The sequence below is a fragment of the Sturnus vulgaris genome, chromosome 2, assembly GCF_052056855.1.
Source record: "Sturnus vulgaris isolate bStuVul1 chromosome 2, bStuVul1.hap1, whole genome shotgun sequence".
Taxonomy (NCBI): Eukaryota; Metazoa; Chordata; class Aves; order Passeriformes; family Sturnidae; genus Sturnus; species Sturnus vulgaris.
The window spans coordinates 26,860,886-26,886,774 of record NC_142244.1 but is presented as its reverse complement, the minus strand read 5'-3'; the positions used below and the strand labels follow the sequence as shown (position 1 = coordinate 26,886,774).

The following is a 25,889-nucleotide window of genomic DNA, read 5'->3' as shown; positions in this document are numbered from 1 at the left end:
GGGGATGTTTTGCTCTCCTTCTGTTTTCAAGGCCATAGAGTCGGGGCAAGCACTGTGGAGGGGCTTAGAGCTGCCTGCTGTCAATTCTGGCAGAAAAGTACTTTATCCCTAGAGGAAAGGTGCTGGGGAACAGATCTCCAGGAGAGCCTAGTGCCTTTCTTCTTGCTAATTGGCAGATCTTGTGAAAGTGCTAGCAGACAGTTTGTCATATTAAAGCACTGAGGTAGAGTAAGGTGCACCAGGGCTTTAGCAAGTCAGTGCTTGTCCAGACTTGGCTTCAGAGTAGCTTTCTTTTGGAAGATGGCAACTAAACTGTTAAGTCACAGCATGAAGTGCAAGAAATGCCCCTGAGATGTCTAGGTGAGGTAGAACTCCTGAGCAGCAACTGTAGCCAAAAAGCATTCCTGCAAGATGCAGCTGGAGCTGTCTGGAAAGGAGCCTCAACTACAATGCAGCCAAGGAAAGCCCAACAAGGAGTCCTGGAAGCCACAGGGCAGGAGTTCAGCTCTGGCCTCGATGTCCAGAGTTGCAGCTGGACCTGCAGGGGTCCCTCCTCACCTACACCTTAAAATCTTAGTAAGAAGCCCACTGCTAAGGCTATTTAAAGCTGAAATAGTATAATTTTTTTTTTTTCTTTTGCCAGCATTTGACAACCAACATTGATTTTGCAACTTCACTGCTGTGGGTCTCTGACCAAAATGATTAAGGAAGTGTAATGCCAGAGTCAAGGAAGTGTCACACCTGGGTGGACTGTCATTTCTGCATCACGTCGCAGTCATCATCAGAACCAGTAACATACATCCCACCCTTTTTTCTTCCTCCCTTAGTGCAACTCATCTCCCCAACTGGGATCACCTCACACTCAGTTGCATCAATTCAACTACTAGCATGGGAAGACTCCAACAATTGGAAGACTTATTATTTTTAATCATCTCCAACTGGGGCTTCCAAAGTAGAGTGTCCAAGACAAATTGAAACAGCTGCCACCCCCAACTTCTCTTTTTTTTCCCCTCCTAGTGCTCTCTGAGTTTATATTGTTCAGTACATGAAGTAAGCGACACGGCTTTACAACACCACCTTAAAAAACCAAAGAGTTATGAGGAAAGAGGGATGACAACAAGGAGTTTTAATTGCAGAGCCTTTCAGTGTTGTAGTTTAGTGATCCTTTGCAGAGGTAGACACATCTAAGAGGGGCACAGACCAGTAGTTCAGGAACAGGGCTTGAAGCATCTCCAGCTTGCTTTAGTGTAACAGCACTAGGAGCAATGAATAGTTAGAACTTCAAGGTGACTGCCCACATGCAAAGGGCCAGCTGTCTCACAGAGTTCTCACATAAATGAGCCATACAGGCATTAACAGTAAATCAAAGCATACATAAAAAGGTTAGATACTCAGAGGGAAGCAGAATGACTCACTTCAGCTCAGAGACAGCTTGGACCCCAGACAACAGCAACACCTTCCTCAAAAGTGGAGGATGCAGAATCCATGATCAGCCCCTGCCCACATTCCACAGAAGGCATGAGCCACTATCAGGATGGGGCAAGTGCCATGCACAGAGGACACCAGGAAACACTATCCCTTGCTTGGCTAAGCAAGCAGGAAAACAGTGTCAATTTTGAGAACAAGGCTGCTTGGATCCAAGTACCAATCAGTGGAAGCCTGTTCTCACTCAGAACCCAGCAAAGAGCCCCTTCAAGGCAGGCCAGCTCTTCTCTCTACTCAATGCTCCATTTGCTCAAAGAAGCCAAGATACACAGTCAGAGACCAGGAGCTTCCTGAGCTTTAGGCTGTGAGATGCAAGTGCTGGCCAACAGTTTGTCAACAGTTTGTCAGTGCTTACACTGAGCTAGAGTAAGGTGCACTGGGGCTTTTACACATGCTGTTGTCTGTGGGTCAAGCAGCTCTGCATCCCTATTACAAAAACAGGAAGCCAGGGACTAAACCCTTGTACTCATGACCACATCCTAAGCCAGGGTGAGGAAGCTGCCCTGAACCAGTTTTTGCCTTGAAAAAACATCCACCCAAGACCATGTGGGGGCATCCTCTTATAATCCATCTTTATTTGTAAAAATCCACATATAAAATCTTCGGTTTCCTTTTACAAAAACATAAAGGCACATAAAACTACTCAAACTCTCATCTCCCTGGACTGATAGTTGGACACTCCCCTCACCCCAGCCTCCCCCTTGCTTTCTCCTCCAGTCCATGTTTCTTCATGTTTCTTTTTGTTTCAGCTCACTCCTACTCAGGCACAGTTCTGGTCTTGCAAAGATGAAGTATGCACGCAGGGGAGATGATGGAGAGGTGGCATGGGCTGTGCGTGGAATGTTTTACTGGTACTTTTTAGTAGTAGGTCTCTCTTTCCACCCAGCCTGAAGGAAAAGGAGGGAGAAAGCAGACTTATTCTCAAGGCAAACCAAATATGAGGTTAATGAGAGCTCCTTTTAGGCTCTTGAAAACTTGCACTGCTGGAGTGACCTATCACAATGGGAAAATCTTGCCAAATTTATGCTCTCCAGCTTTCAGAAGCCCTTCCAGCTTTCTAGAACTATCCAAACAGTCTTTTCCACCTACTTCAGTGCATCTGCATTTTTATATAATGGGAGAGAATGTAGGGACAGCAAGAAGTCCTTAATTTGAACTAACTGCACAATTAATTTTGAGGAAGGGGAAAACACAGCAAAATACAGCCCCAAATAGTTCTTAGGGGTCCCCAAGCTTTGCTGGGGCTTCTGGAGAACTCAGTAGCATGAAAAAGTGGGGAATGAAACACATAGATGAGCAGCATATTCTTACCACCAGGGTTGCGTCTGATAATGAGCTTTCTGACTTCATCATACACGAATATGAGAAGAGAGTATGGGAAAGCACAGAACCACCAGGTTGGCCTGTTTGGGAGAGGAGACAATCTTAGAACACAGGCTGTGGAGATGCTCTTTGGCTGGCACAGCTCTGACCTGATGGCACACTCAAGCGCAAGAAGGCTGGCATGATCCAGCTTGCCAGTTCAATCTGGCTGGGGTTCAGTCAAGAATTCTCCAAGCCAAGAATTAGTACCAGGTTTTCTGCTGCCACAGATTAATCCACTTTTGGATACTAATTCCAACACAAGGTGTGTCATGGTACCTTTGCTCATCTCTGCACCAGCACCTCCCCACCTACTAATCAAGCAATATTTCCTCTATGTACACAACCTTTGTGCCCAGAGCCTTGCTCACTGGAACTGTATTGTTACCCTCGTGATTTACACATACTAACATCCAGCTGCTGCAGGCACTAGGCAGGGGCCAGCTTTCTTGTTAGGAAATGCTCACACTTCAGCACCCAACTCCAGGCAATGCTTTGAATGAAAAGCAAGATGTACTAACTTTTTTTTTTTTTTCCATGACACTTAACAGTCCTCTGGCTTCAGACTAAACCTTACCATCAAGTGTTGCAATGCTGTTGAGCAACACTTAAGATGTTGGCACCTTCCCAACCATTAGGAAAGTTACTGTGCATCGACTGGTCATCTGCATCTACGTAGCAGCTTCTAAAAGATTTTACTACTTGTTCTCTTCCCAAGGAATGCAGGAAAAAGGCACAAGACATCAGCAGTTCTTTATTATCCAAGAGTCATCTGGCCTATGATTTACAGCAATACAACTGTTTGGAGGTGCAGTATCCTACCCATAAAAATACTCCATGCAAACAAGAGCAAGAGGAAGCTGCACTGGAGCACACTGGTACTGAAGTTGTAGCACTGATTTTTAGTGAGACACTGAACAGGAGGCTCCTCATAAACATTCCACACACAGATAAGGAAACCCTGGTGTGACACAGGACAGAAAAGGATCATTGACACCCTCTAGCATGAACTCTTAAGACTAGGTTTGATGCTCCACTAGTTCACAACTACTTTTATCCGTCTCCCTACCCAAGCACTATTGTTCTGTGGTACAATCCATTACATAAAAAGCATGATACAACTTACTTCAGAGGATACATTCTTAGAGCAACATCCATCCCAGGGCAGTAGGACAGGAAGGCAGCCAGAGCAGTCTCCTCAAAGAGACCAAATATTAAGATCTTGTTCCTCGAGGAAACAGGAAAGAAGTCAGGGACAAAGCACTTTCAGAGATGACATCCTAAAAAACACCTAGTTGCTACATGGGAGTGAATGGAAACAGGCATTTCAGTCCAACCCAGAAGTTCACCAGGTAGACTACCAGGCCATCCAGCCCAGGTGACAGCAGAGTTGCCATGATGGTATTTTAAGTCTCTTCAGAGACAGTACACGATCAAGTCAACCAGCAATTGCTTTCACCCAAATTGAGGTGGCTGGGGTTCATGCCACAAGATCTCTTGATGTACAAGATCAAAAGATCAAGGCTGTATGCTGGAGTGCCAATGTCCTTTGAGGTGGGCTAGCTCCCACAGACAATGCCAACAGAAGCCATCGCTTTTTTGTCTCAGCCTGACAACTGCAACTCTCCGAGCAAGTACTACAAGGAAGAGAGCACTCAGTCTTCTTCTACACAATACCAAGGCAGTCTGGTAGAGACTTTTGCCAAAACATCCAGACACTGCTCGGATGAAGGATTAGAATGCTGTGTGCTGGAGAGCACACAGAGTCTAATTCTAAATCCTCCCATAGACAGGCTAACTTACTTCATCCCCTGCTGGAAGACAGAGTTTCTTCGGGTCTTACAAATGATCAAGTCTGCCCACTGCACGACCACAATGCTGACAAAGAAGGCTGTGTGGCAAGTGAACTCCACTATCTTCCTCTGTTCATAGGTCTAGGAAGCAGACAAAGGAGAGAGCATTCGTTCAGATATGCTACCTTTGTTCTCTGGTGCTCACACCAAGTTCAGCAGACATTAATATTTTGGTTGGCAGCCTCTAAACTGTGCCTCAAAACTTACCCATTGCTGCCCATAGCTATCTTCCACATCGTTAATCCATCGGTCATCCCACTGAACTCTGATCCCTAGCAAGCCGGAAGGCCAGAACCCATTCTCTGCCATGATTACAAAATAGGTGAAGAAGCCTCCAAGAGCCTGGATCATACCTAAACAGGTAAGGAAGGATGATAAAACTGATCAAGCTACTTGCAGAGCAATTATAACAGAGAACAACAGCTGGCAGGAAACCCTAACCACCTTAAAAACTACTCCTTGTGGGGCTCAGTGCCCCAAGCAGCAGCTGTAGAAATAGTTAATACTAACATCAAACTCAGCTGCAACCCTTGTGCTGAGCAGCCCAACTTTGTACAGAGTTACTTCTGTTCTGCCCTGTGCTGTGATGGCACCATACTCAAGGACACAAGATAAAACTCCCTTTGTATTCTTATTATGCCTTGCCCACCCCCAACCCTTGCAAAATAGTCAAGAAGGTTCCCAAGGTCTGCAGCAATTAAGCATGAGCTCCCATCCTGTGAACTGGGCACATCTCTAGCTGCCTTTAATCAAGACTCTTAATGCTGTGTGTTTAGGGATATGCTAGAGAGAATCCTTTATTTCTAATTAAACTAACAATGGGATCTATGTTCTTGCTGAACAAGTCTGAACCAGAAGAGAGCTGGTTGTCAGCCAGTTCCTTTACAGTGTTGTGCAATTAAACAAAATTACTGTGAAAGCAATTCAATGGATCAAGCTGCACAAGCCACCACTATAAGCCATGGGAGAAGAATCACAAGTTCTTTACAGCCTGAGATTCTGGCTTTCACACCCTATATCTCAACCTACCAAAATAAGCAGAGCAGTCACTGACTCAAGATTGTGTACAACCCCTGCTGCCCCTAAGTTCAAATTGGTGCCAAAGAAAACAGAGCAGCTTACCAATCTGCCCATAGGCCATGCTGATCAGCCGTTCATTCACCAGCTTGTCTGTTTTCGGATTTCTGGGCTGCCTCTTCATGATGTCACTCTCTGCTTGCTCATATGCCAGGGAGATAGCAGGGACCTGAGGGTGGCAGGACTGCTGTTAGAAGAGCTTCAATTCTCCACCGTTTAGAGTCTTCCCTGTCCCATGCATTCAGTGCGAGAAACAGCACTCCCCAAAAGCCCAGTAGCCGTGACATTCTACTCCTAAAGGACCTTACCCCATCCCCTTCCCCAGTTTGTCCTTACAGGGAGCTGAAAGATCTTCAGACTCAAGAGCCATGAAATTAATGTGAATAAAAGGAGTATCAGATGATCGCTTACTTTAAATCAGAACCCTAGAGGAGACCGTATTTAAGCATTTTCCTTCTACCTGTCCTTTCTTTAGAGTACCAAAGAACATCCACATTTTTTTCTTGAGGCAAAAAAAACCACATTCACCATGTCAGTGCCCAAGTCAATGCAGAGGATGGTGACTGTTCCCAGAGGAAGAGGTATGTTGGCAATGATGAAGATCAGGAACGGTGTGATTTCAGGAATGTTACTGGTCAAGGTGTAGGCAATAGACTTCTTTAGGTTATCAAAGATCAGACGCCCTGGGGTAAGGAAGAGAGAACAGGGTAACTCTCACTTATCAGGAGAAGGCAGCCAAGCAACTCACAGGCAGCCTCAATGCTAGCACCAAATGGCAAAATGCTAGTGCAACAAATGAAAGGGTTCTCTTTTATGTAAGGGTGAGACTGCTCCATGCACAGCAACACCTGTGGAGAGTGACACTTCTGGTCACAGAAATCAGGGCTCACTGCATACAGCAGTAGGATACTAATCCCTCGTTTGTGGACATCATCAAGAGCCTCTGGAAGGACCTTCTGTTGTGCTCCTGTTTGAGAGGTGCTTCTCCATCAGGGAGGAAAATGTGTCACACCCAGCTGGCAAAGATGACTGTAAGGTCATGTGTTAGGCAGCAGCACAAAGTAGCTTTTCTTACTCAGCTGCTTCCTTCTCTTATCCATCCCAGAGGGACATGCTGAACACCCATGGAAAGGAATAAAACGTTGAAGAGAGAAGGGAAAGTGCTGCTCTCCTTGAAAACTCTTGTCATGGAGGCAAACTCAAAGATGAGCCCCCAGATGCCTGTATTTCAGAGGGGGATACTGAAGCATGTTACTTTACCACCACTGCACACAAGTTACAGACTCACCTTCTTCAACCCCAGTGACAATGGAGGCAAAGTTGTCATCCAGCAGAATCATGTCAGCTGCCTGCTTGGAGACATCTGAGCCAGCAATACCCATAGCAACACCAATGTCAGCCTTCTTCAGGGCTGGGGAATCATTCACACCATCACCTGTGACTGCTACAATGGCACCCTAGTCAAAAAGAGGAACAGCAAGACTGAAATCATCATGTAAGATGTTTTGGGCAGAAAAGCTTTCCCCTATCTTTCAGATGAAGTACAAAAAGCTATTTCACTTTGCTGTAAAGAGCCCTCACTTCCTCCTTGCTCTCCCTGATCTCCTCCTCTCTCTCTGATCTTCATGATCAGGCTTTTCAAGAGAGCCACGCTGCTCTCTCCAAAAGAGACACTTGGCAACACATGTTGGATCCTCCTCTCTCAAGCATATCCAGAGCATTTAGGAACTAAGTTTACTAACAATGAACATCTTGGGATCAGAAGAAAGCCTCAGTACAAACTGAAGACCTTTCCTGTCAGACCCTTATATTTATGTATTGTAGAGCAGCCTGACAGCCGCTGAAAGTTACTGACAGACAGATTTAATCTGGCCCTTTACATGAGGGCACTGAAGAGACTTAGTCCTACCACTTCAACAGCAGAACTGCCTGGTAGTTTACATATATATGTCTGGGAATTTCTCTAATATCACATCCTTATTCTCCCCCTCTTTACCTGTCGCTGACAGCCTTCCACAATGATAAGCTTTTGCTGAGGAGATGTCCTGGCAAAGACAATTTCTGTATGGTGAAGCAAGATGTCATCTAACTGCTCACTAGTCATGTCCTTCAAATCTGAGCCATGAACCACACAAGCTTTGGCATCCCTGCAAACAAGAGAAAGCATGTTTTACTTCACAAGAAATTTCTCATTAGCTGTACTTGCCCCATAAAAATAAGGTTCTTCAGTGCTCTTGGGAAAGACCAACTTCTGCTATGACTAAATACTAATTCAGGCAGCCTCTGCACAGAAGTTTGATGCTCAAAATTTGAGAGGTGATGGGGAGCACCAAGAAAAAAACAAAATAGAACCAAGCAACAGACAAAAAAACCTCATGAGATTAATTCTTCCCATAGCTTTCTAAAGTGCATCAAGACAAGACTAGTTGTTTCCACAAATCTTGGCCTCTCTGAAAAAAGGGAACCTCTGGCTCAAGTAGTTAGCTTCCAAGGTTTCAAGAGATGCTGCTGTCTTCTGCAAGCAATCCTTTTTGCAATTGACTGATGACACAAGGTTCTTCACAGAGAGTTCACATCATGCCAGTTCCAACTAATTTACACCCTTTAGCCACAAAAGCATGCAATGTTATATTTAGACTGGTTTGGTGCCCTATATGCTACAGCAAAATATCATCTCTCCAGCCCAGCATACCATCCCTTATAGGTCTAGGACACGAGCCACGCAGCTCTTGACATCACCCAGTTTAGAGGGGAAATTCCTTCCCCACCCTTAGAACCAAATGCTAACCTGCTCAGTCATACAGCCCAGACAACCCCAGCCTGCATTGCTGGGTTTTGAAGTTACTCTCAGAAATCTCAAAAAAAAAAAAAAAAAAACAACAACAACCAAACCCACGACAAAAAAACAAAAACCGAAAAACAAACAAAAAAAAAACCCGACAAAAACCAACCAAACAAAAACCCCACAAAACCAAAAACAAACAAAAAAACCCACAAGTGATTTCATTTTGCAGGGTGTCTCTATTCACAGTTCATAAGCTACATGGCTGTCCTCCAGCCCAAACACAGGCTGGGTCAAGCTAAGCAATGCAGACAGCCCAGCTATTCTGCAAACAGCCTGCTTATGCCAAAGCACATTTTCCCAGTCCCAGCTAGGCTATGAAAGCAAGCATTAACCCTTAAGAGGAAGAAGTTCCCTTTTCACATTTATTCTGCTTGTAGCTATGCACTAGTCAAACTCCTCTACCTGGAATTACCTGAGTAAGTCCCACTCCCTTTGCCCTCCTACAATCTTACTCTTCCCACACACAAGACATGCACATTTAAGACGTGTATTCTTCACATAACTCATGATACACACTGAAGAATCACAATATGCTGAGCTAAGCAAATGCCAAGCTTTTCATGTCCAGGGGGAGATGAGGATTATTTAAGGCAAGGAGATAGGCAAATGCTTAATTGAACAGCTCAGGCCTTTCCCAGCAGACATTACCTAGGGTTGACCTGGCTGACAGGAATGTTGAGTCGAGCAGCAATATCTTCTACTGTTTCATTGCCCTCGGAGATGATGCCAACACCCTTGGCAATGGCTTTGGCTGTGATCGGATGGTCCCCAGTAACCATGATAACCTGAAATGCAAACAGACTGCCATGAAAGCTTTGCTTGCACTGCAGAGCAGCACTGCCCAAAAGGCAAGTTTCCCTTACACTGAAAAGGCCACATGTCTTTTGTTCCACTCCTGAGCCCTAGCACAGAGCAAGTCTGAGGTACAGGCAAATAACCTGCTACCAGTATACAAGGGATTGAGGTGGATGGAAGACAAAAAATTGTTAATGTAGAGCTAATGGAGCTAGTTTCATGTCCAGCCTGTGCTTCCCTCTCATTTTAGTCAGTACTGCGGCACATGCAGAACTCATCCTGAGCCAAATCATGTGCTTTGGGACACCATGCTCTCAGCACCTGCCAGTGCCCTAGCAGTTTGGAGTTTCACTCATTTTTCACTTCATGAACACAAAATCACTTATGTTCAACCTAGAAATTAAACCTGAAGTAGTTGTACTTAAATCCTGCTCAATTACTTCATCCACTCACATTACACTAACACAGGAGGTCAAGGAAGTCCTTTATTTCCACAAGTATGAAGTGAGGTGATTTTCAACCCAGGAATAAATTACCTTGATCCCTGCACTTCTGCATTTGCCAACAGCATCTGGCACAGCAGCACGAGGTGGATCAATCATAGACATCAGTCCTACAAAGCAGAGCTTGTCTACAGGGAAGTTCAGGTCATCTGTATCAAACTGGAAGCCATCAGGGAACTGATCATCAGGCAGAGCCAAGTGGCAGAATCCTGTAACACATCAAAGCCACACTTCTGTTCTTACACATCAGGAGGCAGAAAGTGAACACTTGCTTCTTCTGCAAACAGCTACACAAGAATAACAGGGCAGCTTAGTCAGAGGTTTACCCAGGGCTGTTGACACAGGAGTCATGCTCCTATTCTGATAGCTACCAGCTGTTGCTAGGTGCCCAGACACAGCCTGGTTCTTGTGCAGTGGAATAAACCAAATACCGTGTATTCCCATGGAAGGTTCCAAATGCTTTGCTGAATTTACATCTATGTGACTTCACTGCTGGGAGAGACTAGACCCTGCAGGCTGCTTTTTAAATTAAAGGCAGGACTGTCCCTACACGAATTGCTGAAGTGACCTTAATACTATGATTACACTGCAGGAACAGAGTGACCCTTCACTTAATCTGTGAGAACTGCATGGGAACATGAAGCACATATCTTCTCCAATGTAATAACGCTATTTTTCCTTACCTAACACTCTCTCCCCGAGGCCTCCCAACTCAAGGTAGGCATTCTGAAAAGCATCTTTCATTTCCTCATCCAGTGGTTGCTCTTTGCCATGAATAAGAATGGTGCTGCAGCGATCCAAGATCCTCTCTGGAGCTCCCTTCATCACCAACAAGTAACGAGATTCTGATGGATTTGCGTTTTTATGGATAGACAGCTAAAGGTGGAAGAAATCAATCTGTTCTATAAACACGTACTATGAAGGACATGAGTAATCAACATCAATGGTTTGCAACTATAGCAGCTCAGGGCTGTTTGTGATATTCTGCTTTAGTTTTCATTTACCCACATTTTAAAGAGGTTTACAAACTAAGGAATCTGTGCATTCTTGAACATTAACGCATAACTGCAGGTGTTGTAATGACCTTTTCTGTGTCCAAGTGCCACCTGTTAGGGTCACTTCCCAGCAGTTCATTCCTATTCCCAGATTTGAATTACTCCACCTTCTATGCACTAGTGCTACACAGATTGAGAGCATGTCTGATCCTTTGTTAGCAACTGACACCTTAGTGTCAAGTGCAGCTCCTACACAGTGTAACTATGGTCTATTAACTTATATTTACAGTGCAGTCTTCAAACAAGTAATGGCTAGACAAGATTTGGGCACCAAAACAAGTTTTGAGGCACACTGTGTGCCTCAAAATTTACACAAGTACTTCACACAGCAGCTCTCCTTTCAAGAGGACACCTGCTTACCTGGTACTTGTTGGTAGAGTTAAATGGTATTTCCACCACTTTGGGATACCTTTCTCTCATCTCCTTGACAGAACCACAGCACAATTCAATGCATTTCAGAAGTGCAGACTCAGAGGCATCTCCTGCCACTGCTCTCTGAGGAAAAAAGACAACTATCAAAACACACAACCACAGAAGTTTGGATATTTGAAATATATTTTAATAGTCAATTCATCACAGCCCAGTCCCAGCTTTAACATAAGATTTTATGAAAGCAAAGAATAAATAATTCTGTTATCTAGTACTGATCCCAGCTTTAACATAAGATTTTATGAAAGCAAAGAATAAATAATTCTGTTATCTAGTACTGACTGCATTTCAGAAAGCCAGGACTCCCATCTTGAGAGAAAAGCAGTCTTCTTGAGGCAAAGTCAAGAAGCCCTTTTAAAGGGTTAGAGAAAGTCACATAACCAGATACAGTCAGACCAAGCGAGGCTGGAGGGTAAACTTTGAGAACAGCTAGCGTGAGAGGAAGATTGACAACACGCACAGAGAAACACTTTCACGCGCTCTCCCACTCCAATATAACACCAGCTTATCAAACCTCTGGGAGAAATTTGATCTGTTCATGTCTCCCTTCCCCATAAAGTTGGCGACTAGCAGGGATGGGGATTCTCAGCCCAAGAGATTGGTATTTGCTCAATATCCTGGTGGAATTTCCTTTGCTGCAATTGAAACCAAGCATTTCTTGCCCTTCTGGTCTCTTTATCTGTGAGAAACTTTATTTTTTTTCATTTCTGTACTACTTTTTGGTATCTAAAGACTTCTCAAAACTCTCCTCTCCCAAGTCTCCCTTAAAAAAGGAGGAACTCTGGCTCTTTAACTTCAGGTCAAATTTTGTAGACTTAAGACACAGTCAGAGAAGTGCTGGGGAGAAATAGTTTTTTTTTATCACCTCTACCACCACTGCATCAGAACACCCTTGGGAATAAGTTTACTTAGCAACATGACTAATACTTGACAGATTATAAGCACTGTATGGTTAATTTCAGCCCTGGATGGGTCACAGCTCAGAAGGAGGAATGTGAACTGTTGCTATGCCAGCCTCTGCACCAGTGAAAGCTTAAGAGGAGACTGTCTCTAGCCTGTCTCCCACAATCACTGCTCCCCCAGCTCTGATGTTTACTTCTTACAGCACCAGGTGTTTGTAACTTTGAAGTGGGCAAATGCCAGAGATAGCAATTCCTGGAACAGCCAGATACTGGGAAATGCCTAGGAAAGCTTTCAAGTCTTTCCTAGCCCTGTCTGAAATATCTGGCCTCCCAAATCGAGTGTAGATGGCAGTAGGTGGTAAGGATTCTGCTGTGGGAAAAATGTCTTTTCAATCCCATCTCCCCTGCCTGCAGCACACTTCCTTTAGGAGTGATAGACTGCAGAAAAGATTGAAGAGTGGCAGCTACCTCTACTTTGCAGGTTCACGTGAGCCACAGGATGTAATCTTACTACCTTTATGAGAGGATGGTGGTGAGGAACAAGACGAACACTTTTTTTGGGAACTCACCTTGAGAATTGGTACATTTTCCTGGCCAGCCTGAAACACAGCACGGTTACAGAGACCTGCAATTCTGGACAAAGCAGTCCAAGTGGCTGAGCTCTTGTCAAAGGAAGCGCCTGAAAGCAGAGGAAGAATGTCAAAAAGCCACCCCTCAAAAGTCACATAAGCTCAAAATCCCACAGGTTTAAGAGCAAGAAACCTTTACCTCAGGAACAGGAAACACTCAGAGCATCACTACATCTCTTTCATTCCTCCTCCCTTCCCAGATACTTGAGGAGCAGCTGATTATTTTAGGACCAGAGGGTGGAACAACAGATGTGCAAGAGAACACTTCTGCATTCAAGATTTCAATAATGGTCATATCCATCAGCAACAGAGGGACACTGTGACAAAGCCAAGGAATTCTGGACAGGTAACATTCATTCAGAGGGCTTGAGAAAGGGATTCTGAGTTCTACCTTCAGGTTGTCTCACTTTATCCATCAATCCAGGAACTGGATGAAATAGCTCCCAAAGGAGCAATGCTTAAATAAAGATACTCTCTCATTCTGGCTCTTAAATTGGCTTTAAAGGAAATTAACTGAAGAGACAGTTAACTGACAACCTAACATTTTCCATGAAGTAGAATCTTCTAGGTTTATTTCCACTGCAGCCAAGCCTACCACTGCCAGGCCTAGGGTTTACAAAAACTCTATTTATAGCTCATTACTTTGCACTAATGTTAAATAAAGTGCCTTTTTAAAGCGGTGCAGACAAGCACAATGTTTTGGGCTGGTTCAGGACAGGGTGCTGCTGCACCACTGGAAAAATGTTTATGCTAATGATGTGTTGCAAGCACAGCATTTCACAAGGTAGACGTCAGCAAGGAAACGCCTGAGTTTGGTTGCACTGAACAGTTCTGCAGAGAAAAGCATTTCTCTCAGTTGCACAGCACACTGAGATTTCAGATTCTTATCAACCAGGAGAAATTTCCTACTAAAGTCTTACATTCATTGCTGGCACTATGCAAACACAACCTGAGTGTTGTGGGAAAACCCCTGCCCAAAGGCAACCATCTAGTTCCACATGGGAACTTTCCATCTATGCCCAGCCTCAAGTAATTATTATCGGGGCCAACACATCTGCTATCCATACTGTCAGACTTAAGATTGAGCAATTTCATCAAGATATATTTTAACAAAGACAATCGGGTACTTTACAAATATATCTATGTACAGGACAAACATATGGGGCTGAACATTTAAGAGGCTCAAATTCTGATGGAGCAATTCTGCACAACAGGCAGGCTATACAGAGTTTAAGGATTAAACAGAATAATGGTACAGTGCAAAGCTTTCTGTGTCATTTCAATTTTTTAATGCTCATTCTAGACTGTACATTAGAAGTCCTTGCATTGTGAACATCACTTGGACTGAAAACTTACAAAGACAGGTTCTTAGAAGTACCAGTATCCAGAAGGCCCAGAGAAAGTCATTTCTTAATGAAATGCCTCAAGCACAGAGAGGCTATCTTACCACTCTGGTTCTCTGTAGTATCAGCCTCATGAATCTGATTGTCAAACCACATGTGGGCAACTGTCATGCGATTCTGTGTCAGGGTGCCCGTTTTATCAGAACAGATGGTGGATGTGGAACCCAGGGTCTCCACGGCCTCGAGGTTCTTCACCAAGCAGTTCTTACGAGCCATACGCTTGGCTGTTAGTGTCAGACATACCTGGGGACAAGAAAGAAGATGTCAGGTTAGGTGCACTTGTGCAGTAATGACACTGCTATCCAACTCAATGTGCACATGGAATGACAACCAGCTTCCATGCCCTGCAGTGATTCCCTAACTCCTTGCTCACCCTGCCAGAGCAAAATAAACAGCAACACTTCAGCTGTTTAAATGACATTTTCCTCATTACAAAACTTCCAGAAAAGGCTTCAGTCTCCTGCCTCTCAGTGCATTAGGAAGGAAATAACAGACTAACATTTCAGTCAAAGTTGCCACCTCCTAATCATAGGAGTTCTCAAAATAGGTGAAGGCAAGCCACATATGAGATGGCCCAAATTAGCTCCAGTGATAGGGCTTGCAAGTTGCTCGGGTAGAAAGTGAGCTGCTCCGGCTTTCTTCCTAGAGGCTCTTATCTGCTTCCAGTTCCCAACTGTTCATTCCCTGGCTTTGTTGCTGTTCATTCCTAAGGCAGCATGGAAGCACTTTCTCCTGCTCACCACCACTTTCCATACACCTAAGAAGACCTAGATACTCTCACCACCTCTTCAGGAAACCAAACTTACATAAACCTCTGACAGATCCCAGACCAAAAGCTGGGGCTAGAGTGAAGCTTGCTGGACTCTCTGCCAGCCCTTAAGGGTTGGAAGGGCTGGTGTGCACGTGAGTGTAGCAAACCTGATGGTTGTAGCAGGAAAACACCTTCTTGCCACAGAAAAAGGCAGGACTAGAACTCCTAGTCTTGCTCACTTCAGCTATATGATGCCAAGCCTTTGTGCAGGTCTAACTTAGGGACCCATCTTTATGAGATAAATTGCTGCAGAACTTGATGTTAATTCAGGCAATTAGTTAAAATACACTTAACTTATAAAGCCCAACCCTACACACGCACCTTCCATTACTTCGGTGTTCACCTCTCTGAATGCACACTAAGATAAAGCACTCCACTTCCTTAAGGACCATAAATGTAGCAAATTCAATCTTTTTTCCAATTTTACTCACTGTAACTGTGGCAAGCAGACCTTCAGGGACATTGGCAACAATGATCCCAATGAGGAAGATAACAGCCTCCAGCCATGTGTACTCAAGAATGAGAGAAAGGATGAAGAAGGAGACACCCAAGAACACAGCCACTCCAGTGATGAGGTGGATAAAGTGCTCGATCTCCATGGCAATTGGAGTTTTCCCCCCTTCCAGTCCAGAAGCCAAGCTAGCAATACGGCCCATCACAGTGCGATCCCCAGTGCTAATGACAATGCCACGAGCAGTGCCTAGAAGAGAGATGGGTTTCAGAAAACAGGATCAACCACAGTTTAATATCCTGTAGGTGTGGAAGAGATGTTCTGGGTGGGGCTCAGCATAAAGACTGCCTGCCCCCATATTCAGAGCTGCAATAGAAGTCCTGCCAGAGATGTCAGACATTCCTGCTTTCTGCAGCACCTGTAGTACTTCATACAGCTCTACCTCGTGGTTCACATTATGTTACATGCACTTCAACACTTTTTACTTAAAATAAAACAGGCAGGCTAGAAGACACACCACACAGCTGCTCGTCCAAAAGAAGCAAGAACAAAAACCCAGTGGTGCTGTGAAGTCTGCCCATTCTACAGTACCGCAGTTGGAATGGGAAAGGACTTTGATGGGAACTTCTGCCCTGCTCTTGCATGGTAGAAGTAGGCTCATGGTGTATTCACACTGCTTACCTATACGGCTCAATATCATTGCTCGTACTTCAGGAAAGTAGGAGGCACACATACCTTCCACACAATTGGTGGAAAAGAAGGCAATGTTCCTAGTCTCCAGTGGGTTCTCATGGGAGAAGTCTGGAGACCTGGTTTGAGGCTCTGATTCACCAGTAAGCGAGGAGTTATCCACCTACATGAAAGAGTTCTTTGTCATACATGAGCAGACAGACGCTTGCTAGGTACTTCCCCATCCTTCTCCTCCACTCCAGCCCCCATTCACAGTATAGAAAACTATCTCATTCTCCTTCAGAATTAAGTTTCCCAACAGCCTGTCACTACTGTACCTTGCAACCATGTGCAGATATGATCCGAAGGTCAGCTGGAATTCTGTCTCCTCCTTTTACCTCTACTAGATCTCCAACTACAACACCTTCAGCGTTTATGCTCATCTTCTCACCGTTTCTGACTACAAGTGCTTGCTGAAAGACAGTGAAGAAAAATCTATGTCATAAGCAACTCTTAGGAAAAGGCTCAAAAGATCTGAGAATCTTAAAATAGTTATGCTATGCTTCTAAAAGGTTTCTACTTGTACTAAGATGTTTATTTCTGATATATATTATTTAAGAAAAATAAGGGTATTTTTCCTTGATATTAAAACTCCTTGTTACCAAGGTGACAGTGTAATAGTTAGGTATGATCCAGATTTGTCCACGAAGGAATCCAAATTTTAGTGCTTATCACACCAGCTACTGAACTCCCCAGACTATGCAGAAAGTGTCCTATGACTGTTAACAAGCTGGTGGAACCCACAGGTTTTCAGGAACTACCTTGGCCTATCAGCATAGTTACTTGGAGCAGTCTCACAGATCCCTCAAAATTAAGAGCTAGTAACCCACATTAACAGCTAAGCCCCTGCAATTGGAGATGTTTAAAACCATTAATACCTTTGAACAAGCTATGACTTGCCAGATCTCAACGAAATTATTTATTCCATACCTGAGGCACCAAGTTTTTGAAGGACTCCATGATCTTGGAACTTTTTGCTTCTTGGTAGTAAGAGAAACAGCCAGTAATGATAACCACAGCTGCCAACACAATACCCAGGTACAGCTACAAACAGCAGAGAAAGTGAATCAGAGGACAATCTGCCTGAAAGGCTTCCAGTTTGTCTAAATAAATTGCCTGGCATTTAAGTGCCCCATCTTAAGCATGAAGGTACTTGCAGTCTGTCCATTTTGCACACAAAGGCTGTCCCCAAACTAGTGTTGTTAACAACACAAAGGAAGTTGCCTGTTCATTTCATTATGTGGAAGCACTCCAAAACATGTTAAGCTCACATACTGAATTTCCCATGCTTATGAGAAATGCTTCTGGACTGAATGCTTACAGGAAGTTAATCTGCCTTGAGCCCAACAGGCTGCTTGGCCAGCCTCTGAGGTAAACCAGACATTATTACTTACATTATCGTTGTTGGGCTCCTCCTCCATCAAGCTCTGTATGCCATAAGCCAGAAAACACAGAATAGCTCCAATCCACAGCAGGAGCGAGAATCCTCCAAAGAGTTGCCGACAGAACTTTACCCATTCAGGAGTGGTGGGGGGGGGGGTGAGGGCATTTGGGCCATCACGAGCCAGGATCTCAGCTGCACGTGCAGAAGTCAAACCCTACAAGAGAGGGTTTTTTAGGCATTGTGGCAAGACCAACTGCAGAAGGTAGGTCTGAATTTGTTCAAGTTCTACCGCAGCAACAAGGAGCTGCTAACATGTAATGGAGACGTCCAAAGTTGCCAGGGTTCCACAATACAAGTGCAGGATGTGAGAGCTGAATGCCAAAACAGGAGCTACAGGATGCTGAATGCTACTTGAGGAGCCTGCAGGCCATGGGCCTACAAACACTGAAGAAGGGCAGGACAAGAAGGCTACAGCCACAGACTTTGAGCTCTGAGGAACAGCACAGTGCCATCCACCCTTATCAACTTAGGGAAAAAGTGAAAGCTGGAAGCCATAAAAGTAATGACATGTTGGAACAACCTTCCAGGAAGTTCAGCTTTCAGAAGCCAAGGTCTTGGACACAAGAATGCAAATCTCTGTACTGATATAAAGAGCAGACTTGATGCTATATGCAATCATGCAAGAAATGCATTAAGCAAAGCCAAGAACAGCAAAAGTGCTCCTGCACTGGACTATAAGGTAGCCTAGAATATCTGCACACCTCTTACTGCAGGAAGGCAAAATTTTAACTGCTACTAGCCATCATTAGGTCTCTGGGCACGTGCTAGCTCTCTAGACTACGTTTGCAACATAAACATCTGTCATCATTACATGCTTCTCTAGAAAAAAAATAACACCAAGAATCAACTTGACCTTGAACAACTCAGAGGCAGGTAACAGTGACTTTGTTAGAAGCAAAGTCGCTAAAGTGTTGCAGTCAAGTTGTACAGTGGGAGGATAAGAGAAGTATTTGTGAATTCAACAGTTCTCCCAAAGCCTGAAAAACTTAACTGGAGGAAGGGAGATTAAACACAAAAAGGAAAAAAAAAAAACCCCACACCAAAATCAGACCACCCAGATCTCCCTTTGTGAAATGCTCGGAGCTGTGGCTGTTTCTTTTCAGAACAGGGCAAAGAGGGAAGGAAAACAATGTCTACCTACCCGACTCAAGTCTGTTCCATATTTGCGATGAAGTTCATCTAGGCTCAGCTTGTGGTCATCCTGAAAGACAAGAAATAGTTGGAAGAGAAAATAATCTGAGAAAAGAGCTCAGCAATTCCAGCTCCCACTCCAGGCTTCCCATCTGTAAACAGTTGGTGAGACAGCAGGACTCCAGTTCATTCTCTCCGTGAAGAGAAATCTAAAACTCATTCTAGAATACAGCATAGTCTCATATTTAGCATTCTTATGACTATTTGAGTACTTAAAAGCTTTTTTGAAAAAGTCTGAATTTCAGTGCAGTCCTTACACCCCCAGCACATACTGTGAAACCTAAGTGGGTGGGTTTTTTGGGAGGTTGAGAGAAGAATGGAAAGAAAAGGAGTTGGGATGGAAGGTAGGAATGTACAGAAGATTAAACCTGCAATTTCACACATTTTTAAGCAGTGTTGTTATATTAAGCACTAATTTGACAGAAATGTTTCTTTCCCCAGAGAGGCTTCTTTCTACAGCCAGGCTATTTTTCAGTTGGATCAAGTTGGTTCAGAGCAGTGCATCACTTAAAAGGTTGTGCTGGAGGAGCAGATGCTTTAAGTACACATCACTACTGAACACAGAAAGCAATCTTTGAGCAATCCTTAGAATCTCCGCTTCCTAACAGAGGGGTCAAAAATGTTAAAGTCTAGTCTCAAACCCACAGAACACAAACAAAGGACAAGGACAGCAGATCTAAGCCTGATGATGCTCACAGACAGATACAGCATCATCCAGCTTTCACAGATGGAGATGGGAGACACTCCCCACAGCCTCAAACATGATCAGAAGGAATAATACTGAGGTTAGTCTGAGCAGAGGCCAGCAGTAAATGAAGCTGTACAGCCTCAACTCCTCAGCTGGAATAAAAACAGCAGTCCCACTCACATGACAGCACAATAAAGCCTGTAATGCTGCTATGCAGAGAGCACTTTCCTGGCTGAGGAAATACATCTATACTGTGCTATGGCTAATGCAGGCAAGCATAGACTTCGGTTCTGTGTCAAGTGCCTTTTGACAAGTGATGTTGCCAGGGACTATTGTGTGCTCATCTTAATGCTGAAACACAGCACATCTGGGCTTGGGGACAGAGGGGAAGAAAAGGGACATCAGTGCCTTCAGTCACACCATGCTGTCAGTACACCAGCTTGTTTCTCTTTTATTCAGATTAGGCACAGGGTTTGGGCACAGCAAACATTTTTAAAGCTGCTTTCTCTGTGCCCTACACTCTTACCATCACAACTTCCTTTTTAAGCTCATCCATGTCCCTCTCCTTCTTCCCCTTCTTCTTTCCGCCATGCTCTGATGTAGCAGTGGGCTCATACTTGTCTCTTCCAGCCTGCAAGGGAAGACACAGAATTATCAGAAACATCTTGCAGTCAAATTCCACAGCAGGAGACATGAATTATACACCCAAGACTACCTGGCAGACAAAACTGTAACAGTTTATTAAAATTGTCTACCTAAACTTTAGTAAAGCGTTTAACATTGTTTCCTACAGCATTCTGTTGGAGAAACATGCTGCTTGCAGCTTGGACAGGTGCATTGTGTGCTGGGTAAAAAAAAACAACTAGAGAGTAGGACCAAGAAAGTGGTGGTGAACAGAGTTACATCTAGCTGGCATCTGGCCACCAGTGGGCTTCTCCAGTATTGAGGCCAGCCCTGTTTAAATATCTTTATCAGTGATCCAGACATGCAGATCAAGAGCACCCTCAATTAGTTTGCAGATGATACTAAGTTGGGCAGGAGGGTTGATTTGCTGGAAGGCAGGAAGGCTCTGCAGAGGGATATGGACAATCTGGCTTGATGGGCTGAGACCAACACTACAAGGTTTAATAAGGCAAAGTGCTGAGTCCTGCCCTTGGGTCACAGCAACCACAGACAGTGCTACAGGCTAGGGGAAGAGTGGCTGGAAAGCTGCCCAGTGGAAAAAGACCTGGGGGTGCTGATCAACCTTGGCTGCACATGAGCAACATGTGCCCAAGTGTCCAAGAAGGCCAATGGCATCCTGGCCTGTGTTAGAAATAGTGCGGCCATCAGGACCAAGGTAGCAACTGTCCCTCTGTACTTGGTACTGGTGAGGCCACACCTTAAGTGCTGTGTCCAGTTCTGGGACCCTCACTGCAAGAAGACCCTCACCTCAAGACATTGATTGAGGTACTGGAGCTCGTCTAGAGAAAGGCAACGGAGATGGTCAAGAGTCTGGAGCACAAGTCTGATAAGGAGCAGCCGAGGGAGCTGGGTTTGTTGACCCTGGAGAAAAGGAGGCTCAGGGGAGACCTTACTGCTCTCTGCAACTCACTGAAAGGAGGCTGTAGCCAGATGGGGGCTGGTTTATTCTTCCAAGAAGTGACAGGCCAAGAGGAAATTACCTCCAGTTGTGCCAGGAGAGGTTCAGATTGGTTATTAGGAAAAATTTCTTCATGGGCTGTCAAGCCATGAACAGGATGCCCAAAAAACTAGTTGAGTCACCATCCCCAGTAGTATTTAAAAGATGTACAGATGTGGCACTTGGAGAGATGGTTTAGTGGTGGACTTGGCAATGCTGGGTTAGAGGTTGGACTCAATGATTCTAATGGTCTTTTCCAACCTACATGATTCTATGCAAGTTATGCCACTACAATAAATAATAAAAATGAGCTAGTGAAAGAGAAGTCTGTTCAGTATTATCCCCAATACACAGATTAGAGGCAGACATTGTGCAAGTCTAGCAACGAAGAAAGTGAGCTACACACTATTCAGGCAGTCTTGACACATGAGCCCTGGCTCAAGCTGAAAAAGTGATGAAGAGCAGAGGAAACCAATTCCTGAGAGCAAACTTATGTTTTCTTCAAGGCATTAAATCCTCCTTCCCCGTCCCAGTCTTCCACATACTCTGGTAAGGAGGAGGAGCCTATCAACTAAAGATAGGTAAGAGGTGGTACCTCTGGCTGGTCGATTCTGGGGGCTAAGTTCCAACACTTTCATTCTCAGTTTAGCAAACTAGCTGGCCAGTTTATGCAACAGAAATCCGTTTTCAATTTATGGCAGTTTGAGCACCAAGAATGGTATACAAAACAGCAGTACACTTTTACAGATTAAATCTGTGCTTAGTCCGGCTTACACTTCACAGAGTGGATGATTTGCTTAAAGCCTCTTTATGCAGTAGTATTTTTATTCACTTATATTATGGTTAATTCTACATGAAATCGTGCAAAGATTTAGATCTACTCCAAATGGAGTAAACAAGCATGTAAGGACAAACAAATAATGACAATGCACATAAACATCACTTAGGTCCCATACAAAAGGGAACAGAAGGTTGTCTATTACATTCTGCCAAGTTGTATGTGATGAGATTTTCACCTAATAAGATCCTCGAGAAGAACTTTAAGATGAAACAGCACTTAGTGGCATCAGAGTCAAATATTTAACAAGATTAAGAAAAGGTTTCAAAGGCATTGCCTTGCTTGCTCTTTGCATGAACACCTCAAACCATGAACTGGACCCTTGAAAGCAGGATTTCTGACAGTAGTCTGGACACAAGAACTATTGTTTTGACCCAGGTCCTGTCCTGATGAGCAGCTAGCACAGGAAAGTTTTGTTATCTATTTCAATAGAAGTAGAAACCAAAAGTGAAACAGCATGAAAAAGAAGGAAGATCATTACTTTTCTGGAAGAACCCATCTGTTGCATCTAGACAAGGGTTATTACTGTGCTGAGTAAGCTCTACGTGCAACACTGCAGCCATAGTCACAACATTTCACATGCACAGAAGTCTCTCCTTGCCCTACTCACCAAAGACAAGCTTTGCATGCCACTACGGAGCTGTGCAATGGAAATAGTTTTTAATAAGCGGAGCAGAGCCGGGCTATTTGTCTCCACTGATCCAGGAAAAGGACACAGAACTACAGACTGTCAGCATTCCTGACGTTCTCTTCCCTGCACCTAAATTCCATTTTCCCTTCTTAAAAAAAGTGAAAGCCGCAGTACTTAAACCAGCAAAGTCCTCATAGTCCAGTATCACAGCAATTTGCCACAGGGCAATTCACAAAAAGCCAACATGAAGCATCTCTCTCCTTCAGTCTCTGAAGGAAACAACTTTGACTTCTGTTGGAGCTATGGCAGACAAGTCCAAACATAGCCCTGCACAAAACACATGCCTCTTGATTACTGCTTGACATGAGAAATGATTCCTAACAAAGGTGAAGGAGCTAGTGCCTTGTCTGACTACCACTCCATCACCTTCAGCTTCACCCCTTCTCCTCAAGAAAAGCTTGGCAAGCTCTTGCAGGTGATCTAAAAACCTCCTGGTTCTTTGAAACTTCTGTGAGAAATAGTTACTCAGCTCATTGGGGGCAGTGAATAATCCAGGAATATAGGAGTACTTAAGCTTTTTCAGCTGCAGCTGAAACAATCTACAAGTGGGCAAACATGAAAAGGCTCATTGCCCTTGTTCAAGCATGATTTGCTTCAAAAAAAAACCACACCAAAAATCCAAACCGAAAATCCCAGCGATCAGCTGCAGTCAGAACAAAGAGTGGACAGAGTTACTGGTTTCTTTAAGCACCCCAGTATTTGCGTCTTAATAGAGTCCATCTTATAGAGGAGCTCCAATTCCTCAGCTTAAAAAAAAAAGGCACAATATTTTCAATACCTTCCCTTTTGTTACTTTAGTACTACATCCCACCCTTACTGAAAAGGTAAGTAGATAAGTCAGGAGAATCAGCTTCAGCTCCCGTTACAGGATCATTTCATGCAGAATCTGAACTTCCTGCTTCATCATTCAAATCTGAACGTGACACACACAGAGTCCAAGCCCTGCCCCTGTTCTGTGCCTCGGGGGCCATTGCCTGCCTTTTTGCAAGATGAGCTTAATCTGTTCAACAAAGGCTTGTATTGGCTGGGCTGCCAGGGGAAGAGGTTTTCATCCCACTTCAGCACTGGAAGATTTCCCAGCTCTCCCCTTCTTTTCTTGCTGTACAAAGAGAAGAAGGCCTTCTCCACACCTTATCACGATTTAATCATATGGCCTGAACACAAAGGAAGGTCTGTCTCATCAGAAATGTCACCCCTGTTCCTTGACTTAGTCCAAGAACTGACTCATCAAAACTGCCTCAGAAAAAAAACAATGCAGCTTCTTTTTTTTTAATGCAAAATTTATTATTTTTCCACTGGCATAAGCACAACATTACACCAGTGAAAGAAGTTTATACATCCCCCAGAAAATCCTATTGTCTTTCAGATACAGCTCATGATTTTCCTCTCTGGCCTAGTTGAACCTTCATGGCTGATGTTCTCAATACAAGCCATGACTGACCAGGAAACACGAGGGGTGTACAAATCAGCAGACAAGCTCAGAAGTACCCTGTTCTAAGATCACCTAATCCAGCAAGAAATGTTAAAGTAAGAGCCAAAACAAATTATGCAGTCCCTGGAGGCCTGGTCTGTTTTACTGCTTATGTCATTATAATCAATTGTGCAGAGAAAACAGAAAAGTTACTGTCCTGCTGCCTTATGAGACAGTAAATATATTAACCAGATGAATCATAAAACTAACTCCACCTATTGGACTGGAAACTATTCCATGACCCTATGTAATCCTGGCAAAAGATGGAATGGCATCTTTGGATCCTTCTAACTCCCTCACAAGAGCTATGTTAAATCGCCTATCTTGAAGCAAAAATTTAGGCTGCATCAATTGATCAGACTCTTCAGCATCTAGGACAGTACAAGGCAGTTTTTACTCAACAGGTAGGAATTGCTAATTGTGCACAGACTGCTGCTTCCCAAATTATGAAAGAACAAGCTTTTCTTTCTCCCATGAGATGAGATGTAAACCTAATCAGGCTTTTAATCATCAGGATAAAACAAGGACCACTCACACACCTTAAGCCCTCTCTGGGTATTAGCACAAACATATCTACTGCTCTGGAGTCGTGTGAAGACCCTAGAGCAGAGAGGGCTTTTCAAATGTCATCGCTGCACAGCTGAGCAGCCCACCGTCAGTTTTCTGGTATTGTGCCAACTACAAAGAGTCACCTTCCTCACTTCTCCACCTGTAATAGTCACCATAACCCCAGATATTTCTAGTAGTTGATAAACATATCAAGATGAGTGGACTGGACCCAGATTTCCCCTAGACAAGCTGGTGAAGGCTCCTTAGAAACACCTAGGTGAAGGATGAGCTGCAGTTTTCAGCAGATCAGGATCGAAGTGGGTTGTATGGCTCACCTCACTTGCCAGAGACCCCTGTTCACCTGTTTTTCCAGAAACATGCATTGACTAGGCCCAGGGTTTTCTTTGGTAAAAGGACTATCCTCTAGCCATAGTAATAAAAAGTGAACTGTCATAAAATAATCATAGTAATAACAGAATGAAGAAGATGGGGGAAGGGGAAGGTAATAAATTAAGATTTTTTAATTGCACCAGATAAGGATTGCTTTGATTTGCATGACTTCCCCTCAACTGGTTCCATTATGCAATAAAGCTTCCTAGTTTCTGACAGGGAGAAAAAGCCCTAAACTGGGGTTCAAGGAAATCTGAGCTAGCCAAGATGTGTTTCTGCGCCACACACGGGTGCTTGATCACAGCATCCATCTTCAAAAAGTCTTCACTACTGTTTCCAACTGCCTTCACACACACTTTTCTTTAGTTAGAAGATACAATCTGAATTAAAGACATCTCCTCCTCGTGGCCTTTAAGACAGAGCTGACCTCCAGAAGTGACTCAAAGCACACATCACCAACTCTGGCTATGTCTGTGCAGCAAGGGAGATGGAGTGAAACATGCTGCTGTCTATGAACAGTTTCCAGTCAGCTCTGAACAGGAATGAAATCCAGAATTCTTTCCTCTGCTACACATCCCCAACCTCATCGCCCCCCCCCCGCCACTGTTGGAAAATCTGCTTTTTGGGCTGCACAGCAGCAGCTGACGGCCCTCCCCTTGCCCCATTACCATTTAAAG

The 25,889-nt window shown here is 44.1% G+C and overlaps 1 protein-coding gene across 4 annotated transcripts in view; it reads right to left on the bottom strand.

The window, feature by feature from the left end:
* Positions 1–1,111: 1,111 nt before the first annotated feature.
* ATP1A1 (ATPase Na+/K+ transporting subunit alpha 1) overlaps positions 1,112–25,889 on the bottom strand; it is a 33,808-nt gene continuing 9,030 nt past the window's right edge. For all 4 annotated transcript variants that reach the window (XM_088158994.1, XM_088158993.1, XM_014890288.2 and 1 more), the window contains exons 2-23: positions 20,179–20,283; positions 18,915–18,974; positions 17,724–17,927; positions 17,260–17,373; positions 16,608–16,742; positions 16,336–16,453; positions 15,581–15,849; positions 14,383–14,581; positions 12,876–12,985; positions 11,336–11,470; positions 10,604–10,796; positions 9,954–10,129; positions 9,271–9,407; positions 7,774–7,924; positions 7,066–7,234; positions 6,306–6,460; positions 5,823–5,946; positions 4,908–5,053; positions 4,651–4,781; positions 3,974–4,075; positions 2,797–2,888; positions 1,112–2,372 (exon numbers count right to left, since the gene is read on the bottom strand). In XM_088158994.1, the coding sequence (XP_088015120.1) occupies positions 2,344–2,372; positions 2,797–2,888; positions 3,974–4,075; positions 4,651–4,781; positions 4,908–5,053; positions 5,823–5,946; positions 6,306–6,460; positions 7,066–7,234; positions 7,774–7,924; positions 9,271–9,407; positions 9,954–10,129; positions 10,604–10,796; positions 11,336–11,470; positions 12,876–12,985; positions 14,383–14,581; positions 15,581–15,849; positions 16,336–16,453; positions 16,608–16,742; positions 17,260–17,373; positions 17,724–17,927; positions 18,915–18,974; positions 20,179–20,208 (2,979 nt within the window). In that variant the 5' untranslated portion in view covers positions 20,209–20,283 and the 3' untranslated portion in view covers positions 1,112–2,343. The remainder of the gene's footprint in view (positions 2,373–2,796; positions 2,889–3,973; positions 4,076–4,650; positions 4,782–4,907; positions 5,054–5,822; positions 5,947–6,305; positions 6,461–7,065; positions 7,235–7,773; positions 7,925–9,270; positions 9,408–9,953; positions 10,130–10,603; positions 10,797–11,335; positions 11,471–12,875; positions 12,986–14,382; positions 14,582–15,580; positions 15,850–16,335; positions 16,454–16,607; positions 16,743–17,259; positions 17,374–17,723; positions 17,928–18,914; positions 18,975–20,178; positions 20,284–25,889) is intronic.